The sequence below is a fragment of the Populus alba genome, chromosome 1 (assembly GCF_005239225.2).
Source record: "Populus alba chromosome 1, ASM523922v2, whole genome shotgun sequence".
Classification (NCBI taxonomy): domain Eukaryota; kingdom Viridiplantae; phylum Streptophyta; class Magnoliopsida; order Malpighiales; family Salicaceae; genus Populus; species Populus alba.
Genome location: NC_133284.1, coordinates 50,025,046 through 50,047,236, shown reverse-complemented (window position 1 = coordinate 50,047,236; position 22,191 = coordinate 50,025,046). Strand labels below are relative to the sequence as shown.

General features: G+C 33.1%; 4 protein-coding genes across 6 annotated transcripts in view; 2 read left to right on the top strand and 2 right to left on the bottom strand.

Annotated features, from left to right (window-relative positions):
- Positions 1-2,737: 2,737 nt before the first annotated feature.
- On the bottom strand, positions 2,738-6,408 carry LOC118037842 (G-type lectin S-receptor-like serine/threonine-protein kinase CES101). Of its 3 annotated transcripts, XM_073410513.1 has the most exons (8): positions 5,094-6,408; positions 4,904-5,011; positions 4,635-4,813; positions 4,329-4,539; positions 3,979-4,216; positions 3,709-3,862; positions 3,425-3,636; positions 2,738-3,055 (listed from the first exon to the last, which is right to left on the bottom strand). In XM_073410513.1, exons 1-8 carry the CDS (start codon positions 6,235-6,237, stop codon positions 2,983-2,985), a joined length of 2,319 nt encoding a protein of 772 aa, XP_073266614.1. In that variant the 5' UTR covers positions 6,238-6,408; the 3' UTR covers positions 2,738-2,982. The 3 variants fall into 3 exon arrangements, with proteins under 3 accessions (XP_073266614.1, XP_034899855.1, XP_073266637.1); XM_035043964.2 differs by lacking the exon at positions 2,738-3,055 and having other exon boundaries at positions 3,343-3,636; XM_073410536.1 differs by lacking the exon at positions 2,738-3,055 and having other exon boundaries at positions 3,343-3,636; positions 4,725-4,813.
- Positions 6,409-7,853: 1,445 nt separating this feature from the next.
- LOC118037822 (uncharacterized) lies at positions 7,854-9,350 on the top strand. Its single transcript, XM_035043929.1, has 2 exons — positions 7,854-8,726; positions 8,847-9,350. Exons 1-2 carry the CDS (start codon positions 7,854-7,856, stop codon positions 9,348-9,350), a joined length of 1,377 nt encoding a protein of 458 aa, XP_034899820.1.
- An 841-nt stretch (positions 9,351-10,191) lies between these two features.
- On the bottom strand, positions 10,192-11,195 carry LOC140955823 (G-type lectin S-receptor-like serine/threonine-protein kinase At1g61370). Its single transcript, XM_073410634.1, has 5 exons — positions 11,177-11,195; positions 10,994-11,094; positions 10,726-10,904; positions 10,431-10,641; positions 10,192-10,315 (listed from the first exon to the last, which is right to left on the bottom strand). The coding sequence occupies exons 2-5, from the start codon at positions 11,076-11,078 to the stop codon at positions 10,248-10,250; spliced, it is 543 nt and encodes a 180-aa protein (XP_073266735.1). The 5' UTR covers positions 11,079-11,094; positions 11,177-11,195; the 3' UTR covers positions 10,192-10,247.
- A 7,272-nt stretch (positions 11,196-18,467) lies between these two features.
- The window catches only part of LOC118037823 (lysine-specific demethylase JMJ18-like), a 4,444-nt gene continuing 720 nt past the window's right edge, over positions 18,468-22,191 (top strand). Inside the window, 8 exon segments of the mRNA XM_073407605.1 lie at positions 18,468-18,939; positions 19,601-19,672; positions 20,044-20,121; positions 20,197-20,390; positions 20,392-20,704; positions 20,798-21,022; positions 21,351-21,512; positions 21,981-22,189. Of these exon segments, the coding sequence (XP_073263706.1) occupies positions 18,898-18,939; positions 19,601-19,672; positions 20,044-20,121; positions 20,197-20,390; positions 20,392-20,704; positions 20,798-21,022; positions 21,351-21,512; positions 21,981-22,189 (1,295 nt within the window). The 5' untranslated portion in view covers positions 18,468-18,897.

Genomic DNA, 22,191 nt, shown 5'->3' with positions numbered 1-22,191 from the left:
GAAGGCGGTGATCAAGGGGCCATGTCCACGACTGATATCTCTCCGGCCGTTACTCCGTCCCTGCAAAGGAAAACGCTTGCATCCTCTGGCTGTAAAAGCCAGAGGATGTACTGCACAGTAGAGAGAAAAAAAGGAGAAAGAGGGGGAGAAGGAATCGATGTAAAGAAAAACAGTAGAGGGGGAACGTAAGGAAGAGAAAAAAACGAGATAAAGAGGGAGGGAGAGAGCTAAAGAGAAAAAAAAAAAAAAAAAAGGCTCACACCTCTGCACAGAGAGGAGAAGAGCCACCGTTGCCTCCCACAGCAATTCCACCTGCCAGCAACCTCCACCGCAGCACACACGACAACAGCACCGTGAGAAACCGAAGAAGAAAACAGAAACAAAGGAGAACAGGGCAGGAGAAAAAACATAGAGAAGAAGAAGAAGAAAGGCCGACCACAGTCCAAGCCATTCTCCGGTTAGCAACCACCACCAGCACCGCCTTCAGAGCCATCATAACACACACAGCAACAGCACCGTGAGAAACAAAAGAAGAAAACAGAAACAGAGGAGAACAGAGCAGAAGAAAAAAAAACACAGAGGAGAAGAAGAAGAAAGGCCGACCACCATCCAAGTCATTCTCCAGTCAGCAATGGTCAGCAGCACCGCCTGTAGAGCCACTGCAGGTCAGCCATCTTCCCCTTCCCTTTCTTATTCTTCTTCTTCTTCTTCACACCGGTCTCCACTGTTCGGCTAAGGAACAGTGGAGAGTGAATTATAATTCACTCTCCACTGTTCACGTGGAGAGCCATTGTTCATGGCTGGGCCAATTCTGGCCCAGCCAGCATAATTGGGCCCGCCCGGCCCATGTCAAATAGTGGAGCCGGGTCCGGCCCAATTCAAAAAATAAATCGGCAAATTTGTGATTTTCCCGAGTATTTCTCTACTGAGTTTTTTTTTTAATATTGGTTTGGGTTTTTATACCGTAAAGATACAAATCTGGTATTAAAATAACTGGTTTGTGTCAAAACATTTAAAAATAAAAATAATATATATAAAATATATTTTGTTTTCATGCATACGGCTAAGTGTCTCTAAAAAAACAAAAAAAAAATAAATCATATTGTATTTTCAAACAATAAAATTTCAAAAAAAAAAAAGGTTTTAGCATGCATTTTGGCTTTAATAACCAGTTTATTTAAGTCACGAAAATTGGCCAATATTTCAAAAATTCCAAAAAAAAATCATTTTGTTTTCTTTTAATATATGGGGTTACATCCTTATACGTAAGATATATTCCGGATATTAAATTCTTTTGTTAACGTTAGAACGGTTAGGTTTTACCTAATAAGATAAAAATCTCTTTACCGAATAGAATTTTTCTTAAACCATAGACAGACCAACAAATAGAAAACATAACAAGACTTTAAATTTTTATCAGACAATAGAGCAAAGCAGCTTACCTTAGGTAGGGTGTATTTGGGGTGTTAATACATTTTCTTTACGCAACCAGTCCCCATACCCGAATCTCTAAGACTAGTTAGGGTTCCTAGTGACCAAAATACTAGGTGGCGACTCACATTCCATTTTTCCACTAATAAAAGACAAGAATTCCTTGTCTCCACACATTCTCCACATAAGATAGAATTTGAGGGTGGATGTTTTCGCCGCGACGCCGCACACGTGCGATAGTAAGGATTAAACAATTATAAAAATAAATGTCAAGGTTAGAGGATCCACTAATGGTATTTCAAACAAGTATAGTATAAACTCATAAAGATCTAGGTTTAGGAGAATGATCGTCACAACACCACACACATGTAACATATATAATACCTAACTGCTCGCATGTTTAGGTGAACTTCATTTATATTTGAAGGTAATTCCCTAGTAAGCAAGTAATTCCTAATTGGGATTCTTCAATCTCCCTCAATGCTAATGGGAGCGGCAACAAGCTCTTATTTGTCTATACTTGTTTTTTCTAAGATTTCAACTTAGACATTTTTCTAAGATTTCAACTTAGACATCCACTAGGAGATTTATGCAAAAGACGAACGCTTATTAATATTATGAAAATATATCTTTATAATATTCTAAAAAAATCTCAATGATCTTATTTGTTAACAGAGTAAAAATTAAATAAGAATAATATAATTTCATAGAAAGAAAAATACAAATAAAATGAAAATAAAAAAATAAGATAAAAAAATTTCAATTATTGTAAACTTTTTAAAACCATGACCTAGGTTATAAGACCGAAAGCATTATATATGAAAACATCGTAAGGGTTAAAATAAAAAAAAAACACAAAAAAATCAAAAATAAAAAAAAATACAATAAAAATAATGAATGTTAAAATTGCAACAAAAAAATAAATCAAAAGGAAACAATAAAATTTTAAATTCAAGAGTTAAATTGAAAAGAATAAAAACATTAACAAAATGATAAAAATAAAAAAAAAATAAAAACTATAAACTTGTATTGAATGGTGAAACTAAAAACAATAAAACTTTCATAAAAGATTTAAGGAAAAAAAAATCATAAGAATAAGCATCCAATCCTAAATATCAAAACATAATAAAAAAAAAATTGAATATACAGAATTCTTCAACGTATTTTTATAGACTAAAAAATTTTCAATTTATATACGCATCTAATTAAACAACCCAAAAATTATTGTATAAAAAGGCTCTTTTTTTTTTTTGTACATATATTGCATTTGGGATATCATCAAAATATATATATATATATATATACATGCGCGCTAATTCTCTTCATTATTTTATTAGATATCATAACGAATGATAATGATACATATAATATGAAATACAACCTTGATAAGAATTTCTAAGCATATTCCGAATGAAACTTAAATTTTGAGAGCACCAAAAAAGACTAATCATTGAAAACGCAAAATACTGATGGAGAATGTGTCTGCTCCAAAAAGACATATGACATGCAAAATCTGAGGACAAAGAAACCATCTAACGCTCTAATTATCCTCTATCTCGCATACATGGTTGACATAGAAACATCATTTATGGAACCAGTGATCTCTGCTGGATTTTCTTCCACAATACTTCTTGCATTGGAAAATCTGTGCACATCTTACATTTTATGCATCATCATCATCATATATATATATAAAGCTAGTTCTCTTTATTATTTTATTAGATATCATAACGAATAATGGTACATATAATATAAAATACAACCTTGTTAAAAACTTCTATGCATATTCCGAATGAAATTTGAAATTTTGAGAGCACCAAAAAAGACTAAGCATTGAAAAAGCAAAATACTGATGGAGAATGACATACAAAATGTGAGGAGAAATAAACCATGTAACGCTCTAATGAACCTCTATCTCGCATCCATGGTTGACATAGAAACATCATTTATGGAACCAGTCTCTGCTGGATTTTCTTCCACAATAATTCTTGCATTGGAAAATGCAGGCTGTTTGGGAAGTGGTAATTGTGCTTCACTTGTTAGCATCGATATAACATCTGACATGATCGGCCTATCCACTGCATTGTCTTCTACACATAGCAAGCCCACATGAATGCATCTCAAGACTTGCTCTTTAGAGCAAGATTCTCTTAGTATTGGATCCACCAGCTCAAATGGGCTACCTGCTTTCCATAGCTCCCATGTCTGAAACAAGTTTACGTTTAATGTTAAAATTAAAAGTTTATGCAGCTAGCAATGTATAATTTATGAACTTACATATCCCACAAGATTGAGAGGGTGGCCGTCTATTTCAAGGAGGCCTTGGATCCTTCTACCACTCACAATTTCCAGCAGTAGAACTCCAAAACTGAAGACATCAGATTTCACAGAGAAAATGCCCTCCATGACATACTCAGGGGACATATAACCACTGTATGGACACAGTGAATGTTATGTTACTTTTAAGCACTTAACAGGGTAATGACACATAGAACTTTTAAGCACTTAAGAGAGTAATGACACATGGAACTGTAAATCTATACTTACCGCGTCCCACGAATTTGGTTTGTATTTCCTTCTAAATCATTGATCTTGAAAATTCTTGCCATGCCAAAATCAGAAATTTTGGGGTTCAGATTTTCATCAAGTAGTACGTTACTAGCCTTCAAATCTCGGTGAATTATCCTCAATCTCGAGTACTTATGAAGGTAAAGTAGCCCTTGAGCTATCCCTTCAATAATTTCAAATCGCTTCTTCCAGTCTATCAGCTCCCTTTTCGATTGATCTGCATTTAAAACATAACAGTAAATATCCCAGCAATGTTATTCATCCAAGTCCACAACCTTTCAAGAACAGAGATCCATTCACTTTATAGCATGATGGCATAATTAACTTACAAAATATAAATGAATCCAAGCTTTTATTAGGCATGTATTCGTACACTAACATTTTCTCTTCCCCTTGAATGCAGCAGCCTAGGAGCCTGACAAGATTCATGTGTTGCAATTTAGCTATGAGTATAAGCTCGTTTTTGAATTCCACCAGCCCTTGTCCTGAACTTCTAGACAGTCTTTTTACCGCTATCTCTCGCCCATCCGGCAATATCCCCTGAAGTAAAACAGCTCTCAACTCAATACTTGGCCTGAGATATAAAGTTAATAAGTTCTTCAATCCTTTTCTTGAAATAATTTTTAACAAACTACCTTGTAAACTGGTCCAAAGCCACCTTGCCCAAGTTTATTGTCTGCAGAAAAGGAATTTGTAGAAGCCATAATTGTTGCTGCACTATATACCTTTAAATTATGGCCCTTGTTTCCGTCATTTTCGAGTTCAAGCGTATCGTTCGTTGAATCCAATGTCAGCAACTCATTGAGATACTTCTCTGCTAAGATTGATATGATAAAGTAAGCTAATCCCGGAATTCAACTAGTCTTAAAATCAGTAAATTTGTTTGTTATTTAGAAAATGTTACCTCTAAGTCTTCTCCTTCTCAGATACCACAAGAGTCCCGCGAGCCCCATCAATGAAACAAATCCCAAAGGAGCTAAAATAATCCATATCCAATTGCTTTTCCTTTTCCCTACATCCAATGGGAATTTATTTAAAATTAATTACATTGTTGGGTTATATATTGATAACCAGAAAACGAAAGAACAGCTAACCTGAAGAGTCTTGAACAATGATGTGGTATTGCATTGCATCTCCACTCGGGTCTGGTGTAAAGCTTCCATAATAAAACGTGCATCTGGTATTGTTGGCATTATTGCCTATGGTACTAACACCAACACATAGACAATCTTTCCAGCAGATGTCCTTGCAATCACTAATGCTAAGACTAGAATTATCGTCGTACACCCTAGGAACTGTGTTAACAAAGAAACCTGATCTCAATTCAAAACTGTTCCTATTGCTCCTGCATGCCGGTCCTGACCACGTCTCGCAACCACCATCTGTGTTACTTCCTTTACATGCAGTGCCCCCATATGTTTGTCCAGTAATTTGATCTGCCATGCTCCCATCATATGTCAACTGCCACATTGTAAAATTCCTTTGACCCAGAGCAGTAAATTGATTCCCAGATACTGTGAACATAAAGTAATCCTCGTCTGCGTTAGAAAGTATTACATAACTTTGATCCAGAGAACGAATTTCGAAACTAGTATTGGCCTTCAATGGTCCACTGGTCCAATAAATTACACCGCGCCGCTTGATGACCAACTCCTTTCCATCAGTATCCCATTCAAAAGTGAAAGCACCAGCGGGAGTGGGTACTAAGTCGCTCAACCACGACATGACGGACCAGGTTTGGCCAGTTCTATGGTTGATCCCTATCTTCATGCCAGGCAAGAATGTATCAGTAGGAAAGTCAAAGCTTAGCCATAAGACCTGCTGGCTGCCAGAATTTTCATCTAAGAGAACAAAATTGCCTGAATCTTCTAAAACAGCAGTTATATTGGTTGTAGAAGATTGACTTGAATAGAACTCAACAGGATGACCTCCAGAGTAGGTGAGTTTCATATTTCCTGATCCATCTATTGCAAGAACCCCTGAAGTGTCTTCTATGGGTTTGTCTCTGTTGGCTAGCCAAAAAGGGTGGCTTGTGTCGTTGTCGTACCATATTCCCAAGTAGCTAGCATTCGACTCGGCAGAGCCAAGTCTCGTGAATCCTAAAGTGAAGAGCCCATTTTTGGAAACTAGAGTACTGGAAGAATTGAGGGAATCACCACCTTGGTACAGTGTGTCTGCTGAAAAAACGTGAGAGGCACAGAAGCAAAACAAAAGTAACCGGTAGATCTTTCTAGCCATGGAAGGTAAAACGTAAGAGGCATTCAATAGATGATGAGTGTCGGAAAAGAAGGATAGGGTTGGGAGCTAATTTATAAGAACAAAGTTAAAGAAGAAGAAAAAAAATGACATTAATGATATTTTATCAAGAGTTTTATGTTAAGATACACCTTTCTAGCTTTTCTATGTATCTCTCTCAACTTGTGTATAATGCTTAAGATTACAAGCCTATTTATAAACTTCAAGTGATAATTAAAGAATTAAACTATTCAAAGAAAATCCTAATCTAATAAGGATTCTAATAAACTAATTTAAATAAAGGATTTTAATAAACTAGTCTATTACAAATATTTCTTCATCAAGGATTCCTACATTACTAGGATTCCTCTTTTAGCTAATATTAACACTCTTATTAACTCCAAATTTTATTAGTCTAAATCCTAGTTGATATTGAACTCCAGCACTCCCTCTCAATATCAATTGTCATCATTACAACAGTGTTTCCTCTCACAGAGCACAATACAATGCTGAGCTCTTTTATTTTCTACTTAATATATGTATTTTTCATTTTTTCTGTTTTTGCCCCTTTTGTTTTTACACTTTGAAAAAAATTTATTAATTCACTAACTCTTTAATTTTAACATAATTTTTAAATATTATTATAATGTTTTATTTGAATTTGAATAATTTTTTTACAATTATTATTTATCCCATATAAAAAAGCAAATGATAATAATAAAATTTTGACCAAAAATCGAATGAAATTGATGTTTTAATTTTAAAATGTTTAAATAGATTTTGAAATGGGTTTTATCACATTTATTATTTGCTTAGCTTTCAATCACATAAAAATAAATATGCTATTTTAATATTTTTTGTTAAGTTGTTTTAATAATCATAGAAAATTTTAAAAATAAATAAATATTCTAATTACAAATATTATGTTAGCTAAGATAAACAAGAGATTCATTAATAGAAATTTATCTTTGTAAAAAAAGCCAAGTAGCTAGCATTCGACTGAGCAGAGCCAAGTCTTGTGAATCCTAAAGTGAAGAACCCATTTTTGGAAACTAGAGTATTGGAAATTGAGGGAATCACCACCTTGGTACAGTGTGTCTGCTGCCAAAACGTGAGAGGCACAGAAGCAAAACAAAAGGAACCGGTAGATCTTTCTAGCCATGGAAGGTCTCATTCATGAACTGTTGAAAGTTAAGCTAATTAATTGTGATAGAAGACTACGCAGACTGAAGGAAGAAGGATGAAGAAATAGAAGAAATTTTGTTCTGTTGGTTAAGAAGGCAGTTAAAACTGTTGTGGCAGTTATAGTTGTTTTTACTGTTACAAACCGTTTTGTACATGTGTAAGGATCGTGACCCTCCATTAATGGATGGATGAGATGATTTCGGCTCCTAAAATGATGGAATCAGTTACATGCAATGTATACAAATGCAGAGTTTGCTGCATTAAGAAAATAGTGAAATATACAAGAATTTTATTCTCAATCTTCTCTGCAAACTTAAATATAGTTTTCTTCTCTACACCTTTAGAAAACAAATATGGTATCAGAGCTCACAAACTGATTCCTAGGAGGCGTAAACTGTTAAAAACAGATTGATTAAACTGTTAATTACTCAAAAATGGTAGGATCAAGCTCTGCTGGAGGAGATCTAAGAACTCCACAGTTCAATGGCACAAACTATGATTTTTGGGCTGTAAAAATAGAGACAATCCTCATAGCATTCGATCTATGGGAAGTAATAGAAGTTGGAATACAATCTCATAAATCACCTGAGGTTGCAACTGGATCAGGCGATGAAGAGAGTGAAGCTGAGCAAACTACATTGCATGCATCCACTACATCCAGAGAAGACAAAATCAAGAATGCAAAGGCATTAAGCCTCATACAAGGAGCATTAACAGACGACCTCTTCCCACGTATAAGAAATGAAAAGACTACAAAAGGAGCTTGGGACATCTTGAGCAGAGAATTCAGAGGAGATAAAAAGGTGAGAGTTGTGAAACTTCAAGCAGTTAGAGAAGACTTTCAATACAAGAGAATGGCAGAAGGTGAAAGCTTAGATGGATATCTAGCTAAATTCTTTACAACTGTGAATAATCTGAAATCATTAGGGGAAGATGTATCAGAAAACAGAATTGTGCAAAAACTGCTAATGAGTCTAAGCAGAAGATATAAATCCATTGTGTCAATCATTGAGGAGACACGAGATCTTGATGTTCTGAGAGCAGAAGAAGTCATCGCTTATGTTAAAGTCTATAATAAAAGGGAGGATCTACATGATGAAAGGGATAAACTAACAGGAACAGAGAAAGCCTTTAGCAGTTTAAAGATTAGAAACAATCAAGCCTACAGCTCACACAAGGGTTTCCAAGGCAGACCTTCTAAAAAATGGCAATTACAAGACAGGAGGGGGCCAAATTCACTTCCAAACAAAAACTTAAACAACTACAACAATTCAAGTTGGAACAACACTGCTTGGGGAAGTAGTCAAGTAAGTGTAAAGCCAAAGTGTTAAGTCTGCCAGAAGCAACACTTTGGATTATGCAGACACAAAGGAAAATCAAGATGTGGAAGATGCAATCGGTTTGGCCATATTGCAAAAGATTGTGAGAGTCACAGTCACAAACATCTAGCAAATTATGCCAAAGAAGAGAGAGTTACCACTGGAACCATGTTCTATGCTTGTCATTTTGCAAGTCTGCAAGATAGAAAGGTATGGTTTGTGGATAGTGCCTACAACAACCACATGACCTCTCAAGAATCTGAACTAATCAACATCGATAGAATAGTAACCTGCAAAGTAAAGATGGGCTCAAGAGACCTTGTGCAAGCAACTGGAAAAGGCACATTGGTTGTGGAAACTCAGCATGGGAAAAGATACATAAAAGAGGTACTATTTGTTCCCGAATTGGATGAAAATCTATTGAGTGTAGGGCAGATGATGGAGCATGGTTATTACATTCTGTTTGGAGGTAACGAAGCAGTAATATTTGATGATGAAAGCCTCAACAATGTTATAGCAATAATGATCATGGGAGGAAATCGATGCTTCCCACTTTCACTTGAATCCATCACACCTATAGTAAGGAAAGCTTCAGTGACTGAGGATTCCTAGATATGGCATAGAAGACTGGGACACTTGAACTTTGCTAGCATGAAGAAGATGTAGCAGAAAGAGATGGTATGTGGACTTCCTGTTCTGACAGAAGTAGAAGATGTATGTGCAGGCTGTGCATCGGGCAAACATTACAGGGAGAAATTCAACAAAAAGCAAGCATGGAGAGCAAGCTATCCACTGGAATTAATCCACATTGATTTGTGTGGACCAATGCAGAATGAATCCGTGGGAGGGAACAGATACTTCATCACATTCATTGACGATTACTCAAGAATGTGCTGGGTATATTTCCTCATAAACAAATCTGATGCACTCAATGTGTTCAAGAAATTTAAAGCATTTGTTGAGCTACAAAGTGGATATAAATTAAAGAAGCTAAGAAGTGACAGAGGTGGTGAATATACTTCAAAGGAGTTTGAAGAATTCTGTGTAAAACAAGGAATGGAGAGGCAGCTGACAGTTGCATACTATCCTCAACAGAATAGAGTTGCAGAGAGGAGAAACAAAACAATTTGTGAGATGGCAAGGTTCATGCTGATAGAGAAAGAAATGCCAGTAATCTTTTGGCAGAAGCTGTGACTACAACTGTGTATATTCAGAACAAATGTTATACAACATCTGTTACTGAAAAGACTCATTTTGAAGCCTTCATGGGAAGAAAGCCAGGAGTCAAGCATCTAAAGGTGTTTGGTTGCTTGTGCTACACACATATCCCATCATCACTAAGGCATAAATGGGATAACAAAGCTGAAAAGGGAGCGTTTGTTGGATATGGTAGCTGTGTGAAGGGGTATAGTATGTTGTCTGCAGAAAAGGAATTTGTAGCAGTATGTTGCCAGCCTTCAAATCTCGGTGAATTATCCTCAATCTCGAGTACTTATGAAGGTAAAGTAGTCATTGAGCAATGCCTTCGATAATCTCGAAACGTTTCTTCCAGTCTAGCAGCTCCCTTTTTGATACATCTGCATTCAAAACAGAACAGTGAATATTATTCGAGCAATGTTATTCATCCAAGTCCAAAACCTTTCAAGAACAGAGATCCATTCACTTTATAGTATGATGGCATAATTAACTTACCAAATATAAATGTATCCAAGCTTTTATTAGGCATGTATTCGTACACTAACATTTTCTCTTCCCCTTGAATGCAGCAGCCTAGGAGCCTGACAAGATTCATGTGTTGCAATTTAGCTATGAGTATAAGCTCGTTTTTGAATTCCACCAGCCCCTGTCCTGAACTTTTTGACAGTCTTTTTACAGCTATCTCACGCCCATCCGGCAATGTCCCCTAAAGTAAAACAGCTCTCAACTCAATACGTGGTCTGAGATACAAAATTAACAAGGTTCGTTACAACATTTTTAACTAGACTACCTTGTAAACTGGTCCAAAACCACCTTGTCCAAGCTTATTCTCTGCAGAAAAGGAATTTGTAGCAGCCATGATTGTTGCAGCACTATATAACTTCAAATTATGGCCCTTGTTTCCGTCATTTTCGAGTTCAAGCGTGTCGTTCGATGCATCCATTTTCAGCAACTCAAATAGGTACTTCTCTGCTCAGATTGATATGATTAAGTAAGTAAATCACTGGATTCAACAAGTCTTAGTGCATATAGAAAAAATATTATTTCAAAAATGTTACCTCGAAGTCTTCTCCTTCTCAGATACCACAAGAGTCCCGCGAGCCCCATCAATGAACAAATCCCACAGAAGCTAAAATAATCCATATCCAATTCCTTTTCCCTACATCCAATGGGAATTTGTTTAAAATCAATTACATTGTTGGGTTATAAATTGGTAACCAGAAAACGAAAGAACAGCTAACCTGAAGAACCTTGAACAATGATGTGGTATGGAATTTCAAATCCAGTCCGATCTGGTGTAAAGCTTCCAGAAAAAAACGTGCATCCAGTATTGTTGGCATTATTGCCTATGGTACTAACACCAACACATTGACAATCTTTCCAGCAGATGTCCATGCAATCACTAATGCTCCTGCATAAAGAATAAGAATTAAAACAAGAAAAGAAAGAAGCTTTAGGGAAAGAAAGAAGCTAGAGAAGAGAAAGAAAGGAGATTGGAGATATGCAAATTATGCAATTTTTCATTAATCATCAAAAGTACCTCTCAAAATGACAAAAGAACATATAAATAGTAAACCCTAAAACATCCTGCTATTTGGGCTCGGCCCATCAAATCGAACTGTTTAACATAAATAACAATGAGCAGGCCCAGGTGGACTAAATAAATAAATAACAATGAGCAGGCCCAGGTGGACTAAATAAATAAATAACAATGAAATAGGCCCACATGGGCTTAGTCTCCCAACCAAAGCGTGACAGGCTGAGGCATCTTACGCCGTCTCCGTCCATATACTCGTGTAATCTGTGGTGTGGGCCTGGTGTCCCCACCAGTCTGCTATGGGTTTGCCTCTGTTGGCTAGCCAAAAAGGGTGGCTTGTGTCGTTGTCGTACCATATTCCCAAGTAGCTAGCATTCGTGAATCCTAAAGTGAAGAGCCAAGTCTCGTGAATCCTAAAGTGAAGAGCCCATTTTTGGAAACTAGAGTACTGGAAGAATTGAGGGAATCACCACCTTGGTACAGTGTGTCTGCTGAAAAAACATGAGAGGCACAGAAGCAAAACAAAAGTAACCGGTAGATCTTTCTAGCCATGGAAGGTAAAAAGTAAGAAGCATTCAATAGATGATGAGTGTCGGAAAAGAAGGATAGGGTTGGGAGCTAATTTATAAGAACAAAGTTAAAGAAGAAGAAAAGGAATGACATGAATGATATTTTATCAAGAGTTTTATGTTAAGATACACCTTTCTAGCTTTTCTATGTATCTCTCTCAACTTGTGTATAATGCTTAAGATTGCAAGCCTATTTATAAACTTCAAGTGATAATTAAAGAATTAAACTATTCAAAGAAAATCCTAATCTAACAAGGATTCTAATAAACTAATTTAAACAAAGGATTTTAATAAACTAGTCTATTACAAATATTTCTTCATCAAGGATTCCTACATTACTAGGATTCCTCTTTTAGCTAATATTAACACTCTTATTAACTCTAAATTTTATTAGTCTAAATCCTAGTTGATATTGAACTCCAACACTCCCTCTCAATATCAATTGTCATCATTACAACAGTGTTTCCTCTCACAGAGCACAATACAATGCTGAGCTCTTTTATTTTCTACTTAATATATGTATTTTTCATTTTTTCTGTTTTTGCCCCTTTTGTTTTTACACTTTGAAAAAAATTTATTAATTCACTAACTCTTTAATTTTAACATAATTTTTAAATATTATTATAATGTTTTATTTGAATTTGAATAATTTTTTTACAATTATTATTTATCCCATATAAAAAAGCAAATGATAATAATAAAATTTTGACCAAAAATCGAATGAAATTGATGTTTTAATTTTAAAATGTTTAAATAGATTTTGAAATGGGTTTTATCACATTTATTATTTGCTTAGCTTTCAATCACATAAAAATAAATATGCTATTTTAATATTTTTTGTTAAGTTGTTTTAATAATCATAGAAAATTTTAAAAATAAATAAATATTCTAATTACAAATATTATGTTAGCTAAGATAAACAAGAGATTCATTAATAGAAATTTATCTTTGTAAAAAAAGCCCAAAACAATTGTATTTTCTAATAATGCCAAACAATCTCCTAAGACTTAAAAATACTTTTTTTGGTTAAAAAGAATCTACAAAATAATTAACAATAAATAAAGTATGTGGAGAAAGCATTTTAGCTTTCCTCACAAAACACTGTGAATTGCTACAACGTCTTTTTTATTTATTTATTTTTTCCTAGTTGAACACATGTTTTTTTTTTTCCTTTTCCTTTCCTTTTTTTTTATGATTATTTACAAAATTGCTTTTGTCAAATTGTTTTTTCTTTTTATTTTGTCTTTATATAAAGTTAGTGTATTTTGTGAGTTTGCAATGTAACTCAGGTTACCTCAATTGCTCTGGTTTATGGGTTTGGTGGAATTTCCTTCTTTTTTTCTTTTCTCTTTTTGTAATTGAATTTGGCTTTTTTTATTGTCAATTTTTTTATTATATAGTTAAAAAAATATAGTTTTAAAGGAAAATCATTTTATTAAACTTTATAAAGTAAAAACAATATGTGTGTGTGTGTGTGTGTTGGGGTGGGAGCACTGTTCACCTAACACTCATTAGTAATGTTATTAAATTGTGGGTTGTCTTTCTTTTTTCTAATTAAACTTGACTTTTTATATAGTTTATTTTTTTATATATAGTTAAAAAAATAATTTTAGAGAAAAGTCATGTTATTAAACTTTATAAAGTAACAAATTAAATGTTGTGAGGAAACTATTGTCTATCTACACACATTGCATTGTGAATGACAGTAGTAATCCACAATGATTTGCTTTCTTTCTTTTTTGTTTTTTTTTTTAAATTTTTGTTACGATTTTTTTTAAAATTTGTTTTTACATGTTTTATCTTTTAATATTGGAATGGTTGAGAATTTAGCTTCATAATTTATTTCTTTTTATTTTACATTTCTAAAAGATTAGTATGGTTTGCGGGTTTGTCATGGATTACAAGTTTGGTGGGGTGTTTTTTTTTTTAATTAAACTTGACTTTTTTATCTTTTATTTTTTTCCATATAGTTAATAAAATAGTTTCAGCAAAAAGTTATGTTATTAAACTTTATAAAGTTTATGGACTTATTTACAAGTTTGGTTGGTTGCTTTGGTTCGTGAGTCTCGCAAGTTTAACTTTTTTAATTAGTTTTTTTTTTTTATTCTTAGATATAAGGTCAATTGGAAATTCAGTTTCATAATTGGTTTCGTTTTGCTTTTTATGAGGTTATCACTATCAAAAAAAGACATCTCAGTATTAGGGTGGTGTTTGATTTCACAATTGTCTTTTTTTATTATCATATAGTTAAATAAAAAATATTAAAAAAAAATTATAATACTAGTGGAGTCCATAACCCAATTCACAGGTTTGACATGCTAACCTAGTATCCCCGATTTACAAGTTTGATGAGTTTACCCTCTGATAGGTTATGCTTCTTCATTTTTTGGTCATTTAATTAATTGCTTTTAATTTATTTATTTTATTTCATCCTTTGATATTGGATTGGTTGGAAAATAGATTGTATTATGGATTATTGTTTGCTTTCTATAGGGATAATTATCTCAAATAAGCATCTATTTTTATCATCTAATTAAAAAAAAAAGTTATTAAACTCAATAAAGTCCATGACCCGGATCGTGAAGGGACTAAGATCAATTTAATCTGTTATTGTCTTAATATTTTAAAAAAATTATCATTTTGAAGATTTTTTTAAGTTAAGTCATATTTTTATCGATCATCAAGGTTCTATTTGGACTTATGAAATCGATCAATTTAAATTAAGCTAACTCTTACATGATTTAATTGAAAACTTGAGTTAGATAAAGAGTTGAGTCGGGAAATTTTAAATTTAAGTTACTTGATCAAATTTAATAACACAAATAAAAAAAATTATACTCTTAATATTTTTTTACATTTAAATAAAATTAATTCGATCCATAATGAAGAACGCGACAATATACTATTTATTCACTATGCTATTTGATGAGGGATAGATATACGCCTCTTAATATTTTTTACATTTAAATAAAATTAATTCGACCCATAATGAAGAACGCGACAATATACTATTTATTCACTATGCTATTTGATGAGGGATAGATATACATCCTCGGCTAAAGATGTTTCACCTCACCTCCATATAATGCTCGACCTCGCTTTTTGATGGGATATCTGGACCCTCCTTAACCTATCCGGACCAACTTTGTGTCCCTTTCCTTTGTGGTGTAGACAATAAACAAGGTTTGAGAGTGAATTTTAATTTATTTTTTATTAAAGTTTAAATTAATTTTGTTTTAAATTAATTTGTTTAGTGTTTTTAGATAATGAACTAATGTTAAAAATAAATTTTAAAAAATAAAAAATATATATTTTAATATATTTTTAAATAAAAAATACTTTGAAAAGCAATTATTACTATTCTCAAACACCCTCAAAGTCCTCCCAATAGAATACATGTGATCCTTATTGTTGATCTTGTTTAGGCTTGATGATGTTTATTCAAACTTGAAAGATGTTTTTGTTAGATTTACTAATTTACCTTACAATGATGTAGTAGTAGTCCAAAAAACCAAAAAAGAAATTGACTTAGGAATGTCTAAGATATGATCAAACCAAAACTATAACTTAATCATGGAATTTAGATAACTATGTGAAAAACAGACTTAATAAAATCATGAAACTCAATTATCAAATCAACTTAATATTGAAGGGTCAAATTAAAAATAATAATTAAAAAGAAATGAAAAAAAAAAGGTTTGAGCCAAACCTGTTAAACCTGTTGAATCCATCACCCAGAACATGATATCAAGATAACTCTATAGAAAGAAAAGGTAAAAAAACAAAGAATATCAATTTCCAAAAAACACAATAATGATGGATGAAATAAAAAAAATATTAAAAATAACTGAAGTCAGTCTAGTCTAACCTTCAAAACGTATGACGCGAATCATGCGGTTGGATCATTACATAAAAGGCAAACCCAAAAAAAAAATAACAATGTAAAATTCTGAACCAACTAAAATAATTAGGGATAAATTTGAAGAAAAAAAAATATACATTTAAAAAGAATAAGAACTAAATTTGACATATAAAGCTCATAAGAGATAAAATTGAAAAACAATTTCAATTAAAAAAAAGATAAGAAAAACTAAAAATAACAATAAAAAAACGAGGACCAAAATTAATATGAAAATCTCAATTGATGAAATTGAAAAAAAATATATAACTTAAAAAAGAATTCAAAACCAAATATATTATAATTAAAAGAATGGATATCAAATCTGATACAATTTTTTTTTTTCGATGGCCATGATGTTGTTCTAGGAGGGGAGAGAGGTAATGGGGAGGGAAGAAATATACTTTCCAAAAAAAACAAGTAAGTCTAGTGTTATTAAGAGATTATTTAGTATTTTAATAGTGATTGCTTTTTAAAATGATTTTTTCTAAATACATTGAAATAATATATTATTTTTATTTTTAAAAATCTATTTTTAATATTAGCATATCAAAACGATTTAAAAACATCAAAAAGATTAATTTGAAACATAAAATAAAATTTAAAATATATATATATTTTTAAAAAATATTTTTAAAACAAGCTTAATAAAATCTAAATTGATCTAAAAAAAACCAGTCAAATCCAAAATTAAAATATTTTGCTCAAAATAAAAACTCCCTTGGGGTCTTGAATTGTGTATGATGGGCCAAGTCTGTTGGTCATATGGCTGGGCTAGTTTTGTCAAAAGTCGAACTCAAATTCAAAGATTGTTGGATTTAAGTAATTCTTCCATGATGGCTCCTCAAATTTACAACTCAGAGTTGGGCTTGCCACATTTAGAACACGAAGAAATTATTCAGTATTTCAAGTTATACTTTCTCGTAAACATCAAGATGGGATATTCTATTTAATAATTTCGTTAATGATTTCTCCTGGAATAGGTATTTCAGTTGTTCGCATTATTTAATGCTCAAATTGCACTAAAAAAATGTTTTATTATTCAATGGCTGGGGGTCCATATTGGTGTCACAGATACGTTAGTCATGCTATGCTACCGAGCCCTCACCTAAAAACATTAATAATATCATTATCTTATATCAACTAGAAAATAAAGATATTAGTCGTTTATATAGCATGAGAGTATATTCTCTTTTTAAAAGATATATTTTCGATGATAAAACTTATTATACGAATAAAACCATATTATAGCTCATCATTGATGCTTATTTTTGTAGGATATTAGTCACGCTGCACTTTTTAAACCCCTTACCTAAAGAGCTATGATGATATCACTATCCCATAATATAATGGATTTTGTTCTTGAAATAAGGGGGCAAAAAACCTAAAGAACTAACATAAAAGGATCTAGACGCGTGGGCAGCCCAGCACGACCGGGTTCATTTTAAATTTGGGTCAATTTTTTTTTTTTTTTAAATAGATAACAAGTTTTCTACAAAATTAAAGTTAATATTTCTTCCACCGTTATTTGACACCGCGGACTTAGATTGAGACACACACACTCTAATCAACTAAGCTATAACATAAAGTTTATATCAAAATAATTAAAAATATATATATATTAACCTGGTTTACTATTTTTATAAATATTTACACAGACCTAGATATTTTTAACCATGTTTATAAATTATAAAAACCAAAACCAAGATACCACCCAATAAGAAAATTAATAAATAAACAAAAACAAAATAACAATATTAATAATAATGATGTTTTATGGACACTTGTAACCATAAATATTAAATATCAACTAAATTTTAATATTATATTAAGATGATTTTATAATAATAATTTTCAATAATATCGATCCATCTACTCATATCAACTTATATTTTAATATATGTTTTTATATATTAAATATATATGTTTTTTATATTGCTGATATAAGTTTGTAAATCAAGTGATGTTTTTATCTTTATCCAATAAATCTTAAATTTAAAATTTTTTATTTTTGTTTTAAAAAAACAAGGTGCAAGCATATATATGAATACGATGATGCATTACAAAATTATAAGTTAAATTAGATATTTATCTAGTTTGATTTATTCATCTGGGATAAGATTAGTCTGATTACCTTAGATTATATTAAATTAATTTAAAACTCAGCTGAAATTAAAGATTTGGTCAACAAACTATTTAGATCAACTCGCTGACCGACCGACCGACCTAAGAACACTGGCGCAATGTGCGAGTCCCTACTGAAGAAAGAAAGAAAAACAGGTGGCAGACTTCGTCGGTTTTGGCATGAATTTCGTTAAAACTGCGTGCGTTTTAGCGGGTAACATAACTTCCTTTTCTTGAGGACGTGACCTTCTCTTCCCCTCTATCTCTCTAAGACTTAACGGCTTTCTCTCTCTACACAACAATATCCTACCAATTGCGTGCCAATAGAGTCTCTCTCTGACCCCACCTTTTTTTATTTTTTATTATTTTATTTCTTAATTACATAAAATAAAACGTATAATCTGAATTAATTGGATTACCAAATTAGAGTAGGAGACTGATTCCGTATTTCCTCATCACATTCAAACCTCTTCCAATCCTTTTCAACCTTAACCGTTCTTAAATAAAATTATTATTTTATTCTATTTTTAATAAAGAAATAAAAATTCTGTTTTGATTTCACCTGCTTTGTCATTCTTTTAATTATTATTATTCTCTTTCTGCCAATCAAATCAAATCACATCAAAGAAAACACAAGTCATTCCTTTTGCTTCTTTCAATAAAATCCTAGTATTGGATTTTATGAGAGAAAGAAACCGTTTCTTACTTGCACAATTGGGTTAGAAGGAAATTAGGGGTGAGGTTTCTTCTTGTTGGAGAAGAAGAGAAGGACATAGTTTTTCTTTCTGGGTTTTGATTTTTGGTTAGGTTAGTTCTTTCTTTTTTTAATAGTCAATGGAACAGTTCAAATCTCCTGCATATTCTCATGTCAAAGAGGTTAGTTTGATTCTGTCCCATGATTTTATTTGCTCTAAAGTTGTGATCCTTATGTGTTTTGTTTCTCATTGATTGAATTGTTTTGGTGTTAGATTGGCGTTATTGGTTTTGAATATAGTTATTATCTGCGTTGTACCAATCTGGGTTGTTGAAAAGACTGGATCTTTGATCATATGCCTGTCATTTAATCAGAATATTAGTCATAAAGTTTTGATCTTTTGATGATCATTCATGTTTTTTTACCTGAAACAAATCATTGAGAATACAATGTGTATTGATTATTTGCTGTTAATGAATCGAGGAATTCAATTGTAGAAGGATTATGGAATTTGTTTTATGATCTTATAAGTGATTCTTGCAAATTCTTTGGTTTCTTGCTCAATCGGATTGTGATAGCCAATTATGATGTTCTATGTTCTTTTGTATTCCGTTGATTGTTGTTTTAGATTGTTTTATCGATATCAAGTGGGCGTGCCCAGCTATTCCTGATTAGTGCTCTGACCATGTGGCTAAGACTATGTTTAGGGTTTGCATACAAAACAATAACTTGGTTGTATGATAGGATCTGGTGTTGTATAACAGCTTGAGTGCCTGGATGAGGCATATGAATTTGAATTTGAGTTTTAATAAGATAAGTAATTGAATAAATAATGTTTTGCAGGATCGTTCTATGAAGCAGTCTTGGAGAAGTGACAATACCCCTAAGGGCCCAAGAAGTTCCCAAAATCAAAAGGTATAGACAGTTGAATTGGTTTTCAATTGTGGCAGTTGTGTGTGTGTACTCTTTTCAAATTCAAATTATTAAACATTTGTCTTCAATGGCTTTCGGAGTATCTAATGTAATAGTGTTTGTTCTTGAAGTTTGATTTTTGTAGTGTGAACAACTGAAATATATTTTTGCAATACCATACATTGCCGGTATTTTATTTTATTATCTAGATGACAAATATACCGTCTGATTTTTCTTTTTCATGGAGCAAAATCCAATCCTTGAAACAGACTGAACTAGATTAGTTGTTGTGGGATATCCAAATATCGTCATGTCATTCCCCATTTAATTCCTGATGGTTATTTTAGTAAGATATTATTATTCATGTGGTACAGGTAACAGCCAGATGGGATCCAGTCGAAGCTTGTAGGCCTCTCATTGATGATGCTCCAGTGTTTTATCCAACTGTTGAGGTATTCCTTTGGTGCATTTGATGACAGTGTTATCTTATATTTCATTTATAACAAGTAGCATACCTCTTTATTTAGGAATTTGAAGATACACTTGGTTATATATCAAAGATTCGTGCGAAAGCAGAGTTGTATGGTATATGCCGGATTGTCCCTCCACCTTCTTGGAGTCCACCTTGCCGCCTCAAAGAGAAAGATGTATGGGAACATGCTAAATTTTCTACAAGAATTCAGTATGTTGAGTTGCTTCAAAATAGGGAGCCAATGAGAAAAAAAATCTAAAAGTCGGAAACGGAAAAGGAGATATTCGAGGATGGGAACAACGAGGAGACGCAAGAGGAGACTTACCAATTCTAGTTCAGAAGGAAATGTTGCCTCTGAGACTGATGAGACATTTGGATTCCACTCTGGTTCTGATTTCACACTTGAAGAGTTTGAGAAAGAAGCTGCTTATTTCAAAGAGTGCTACTTTGGAACGAAGGATCTAATGGATGATGGGAATGAAACCCAGAAATGGGAGCCTTCTGTCGAGGATATTGAAGGTGAATACTGGCGGATTGTTGAAAAACCAACTGAAGAGGTTAAGGTATGAAAATATGGCTCTCTACACTGGTTCTCCTGTATCTTGATTTATATCTATGTTTAACTTCAACAGTATTCCTCTCCTATCATATTGCAGGTACTCTATGGAGCTGATTTGGAAACAGCAACATTTGGAAGTGGGTTCCCTAAGGCTGCAGCCTTGATGACTGAAGGTGATTCAGATCAGTATGTGGTATCTGGTTGGAATCTAAACAACTTACCACGCCTGCCAGGTTCTGTGCTGTGTTTTGAAGGATGTGATATCTCAGGAGTTTTAGTTCCATGGCTGTATGTTGGAATGTGTTTCTCATCATTTTGTTGGGTAAGTAACTAGAACTACTATTTTTCAAAGATCTAGAGGAATAAAGTGATAAATACAAGTGGGCTCCACTAGGCTAGTTTAATTAACTTCAACATTAGAGAGGCATACATCAAGTTTTCTCAGCCTATTGCACTAGTTATTGATGCTTTTAGGCTCATTGTCGCTCTAGCATTATCAGCTTATAAATCAATCAATATTATTCTTTACATTCAAGCTAATATCAATTGTTTGTACTGCATCTACTGCCTGTGTAGTTGGATTTACCTTTTTCCCATTTTTTACTGATTTGTTCTTCCCGTTCTCACCATTTCAACTGGTTTTCGAACAGCATGTTGAGGACCACCACTTATATTCGCTAAACTATTTACATTGGGGTGATCCAAAGATATGGTACGGAGTACCTGAAAGCCATGCTTCCAATTTGGAGGATGCAATGAGAAAACATTTACCTGATTTGTTCGAAGAACAGCCTGATCTACTTCATGGACTGGTAAGAAGATGACTATTTTGTATTTTAATATTCAGATCTTAAATGAGTTGTTTAAGAGGTTATTTATTGATAAAAGCTGGAAAAGTTCCAGAGATGTCTGAAGAATGAAGATGAAAGAGCACAAATCAAACAAGAAGGAAATGGCATTAAATAGCTGTCCCAATATATGAACCTTGAAAATGATTTGTTCTGCTGATGCTTCCAGCCTGATTGCCATACTACTAAATCATTTATCTGGAGTCTTTACAAATTTGTAGCTAATAATGGCTCCTGTAATCAATGCATCAGTGGCTAGCTTTCTTTAAATTTCTTAGCTCAATGATTAAGTTGATCCATTGTGATGGCTCTATCATATTATGCAAAGAATCCATAAAAGATTAAAGGCTTTTGACCTTTTGTTTTGACCTTGCTTCGCTTCCAATTTTTGTAAGAAGTTATCTAACATGGTAATTCCTTTTTTGGGTACAGGTAACTCAACTATCTCCTTCAGTTTTAAAAGCTGAGGGTGTACCAGTTTATCGGGTGGTCCAACACTCTGGGGAGTTTGTTCTCACCTTTCCTAGAGCATACCACTCTGGCTTTAATTGTGGCTTCAACTGTGCAGAGGCAGTGAATGTAGCCCCTGTTGATTGGTTAGCACATGGACAGCATGCAGTTGAGCTTTACAGTGAGCAACGGC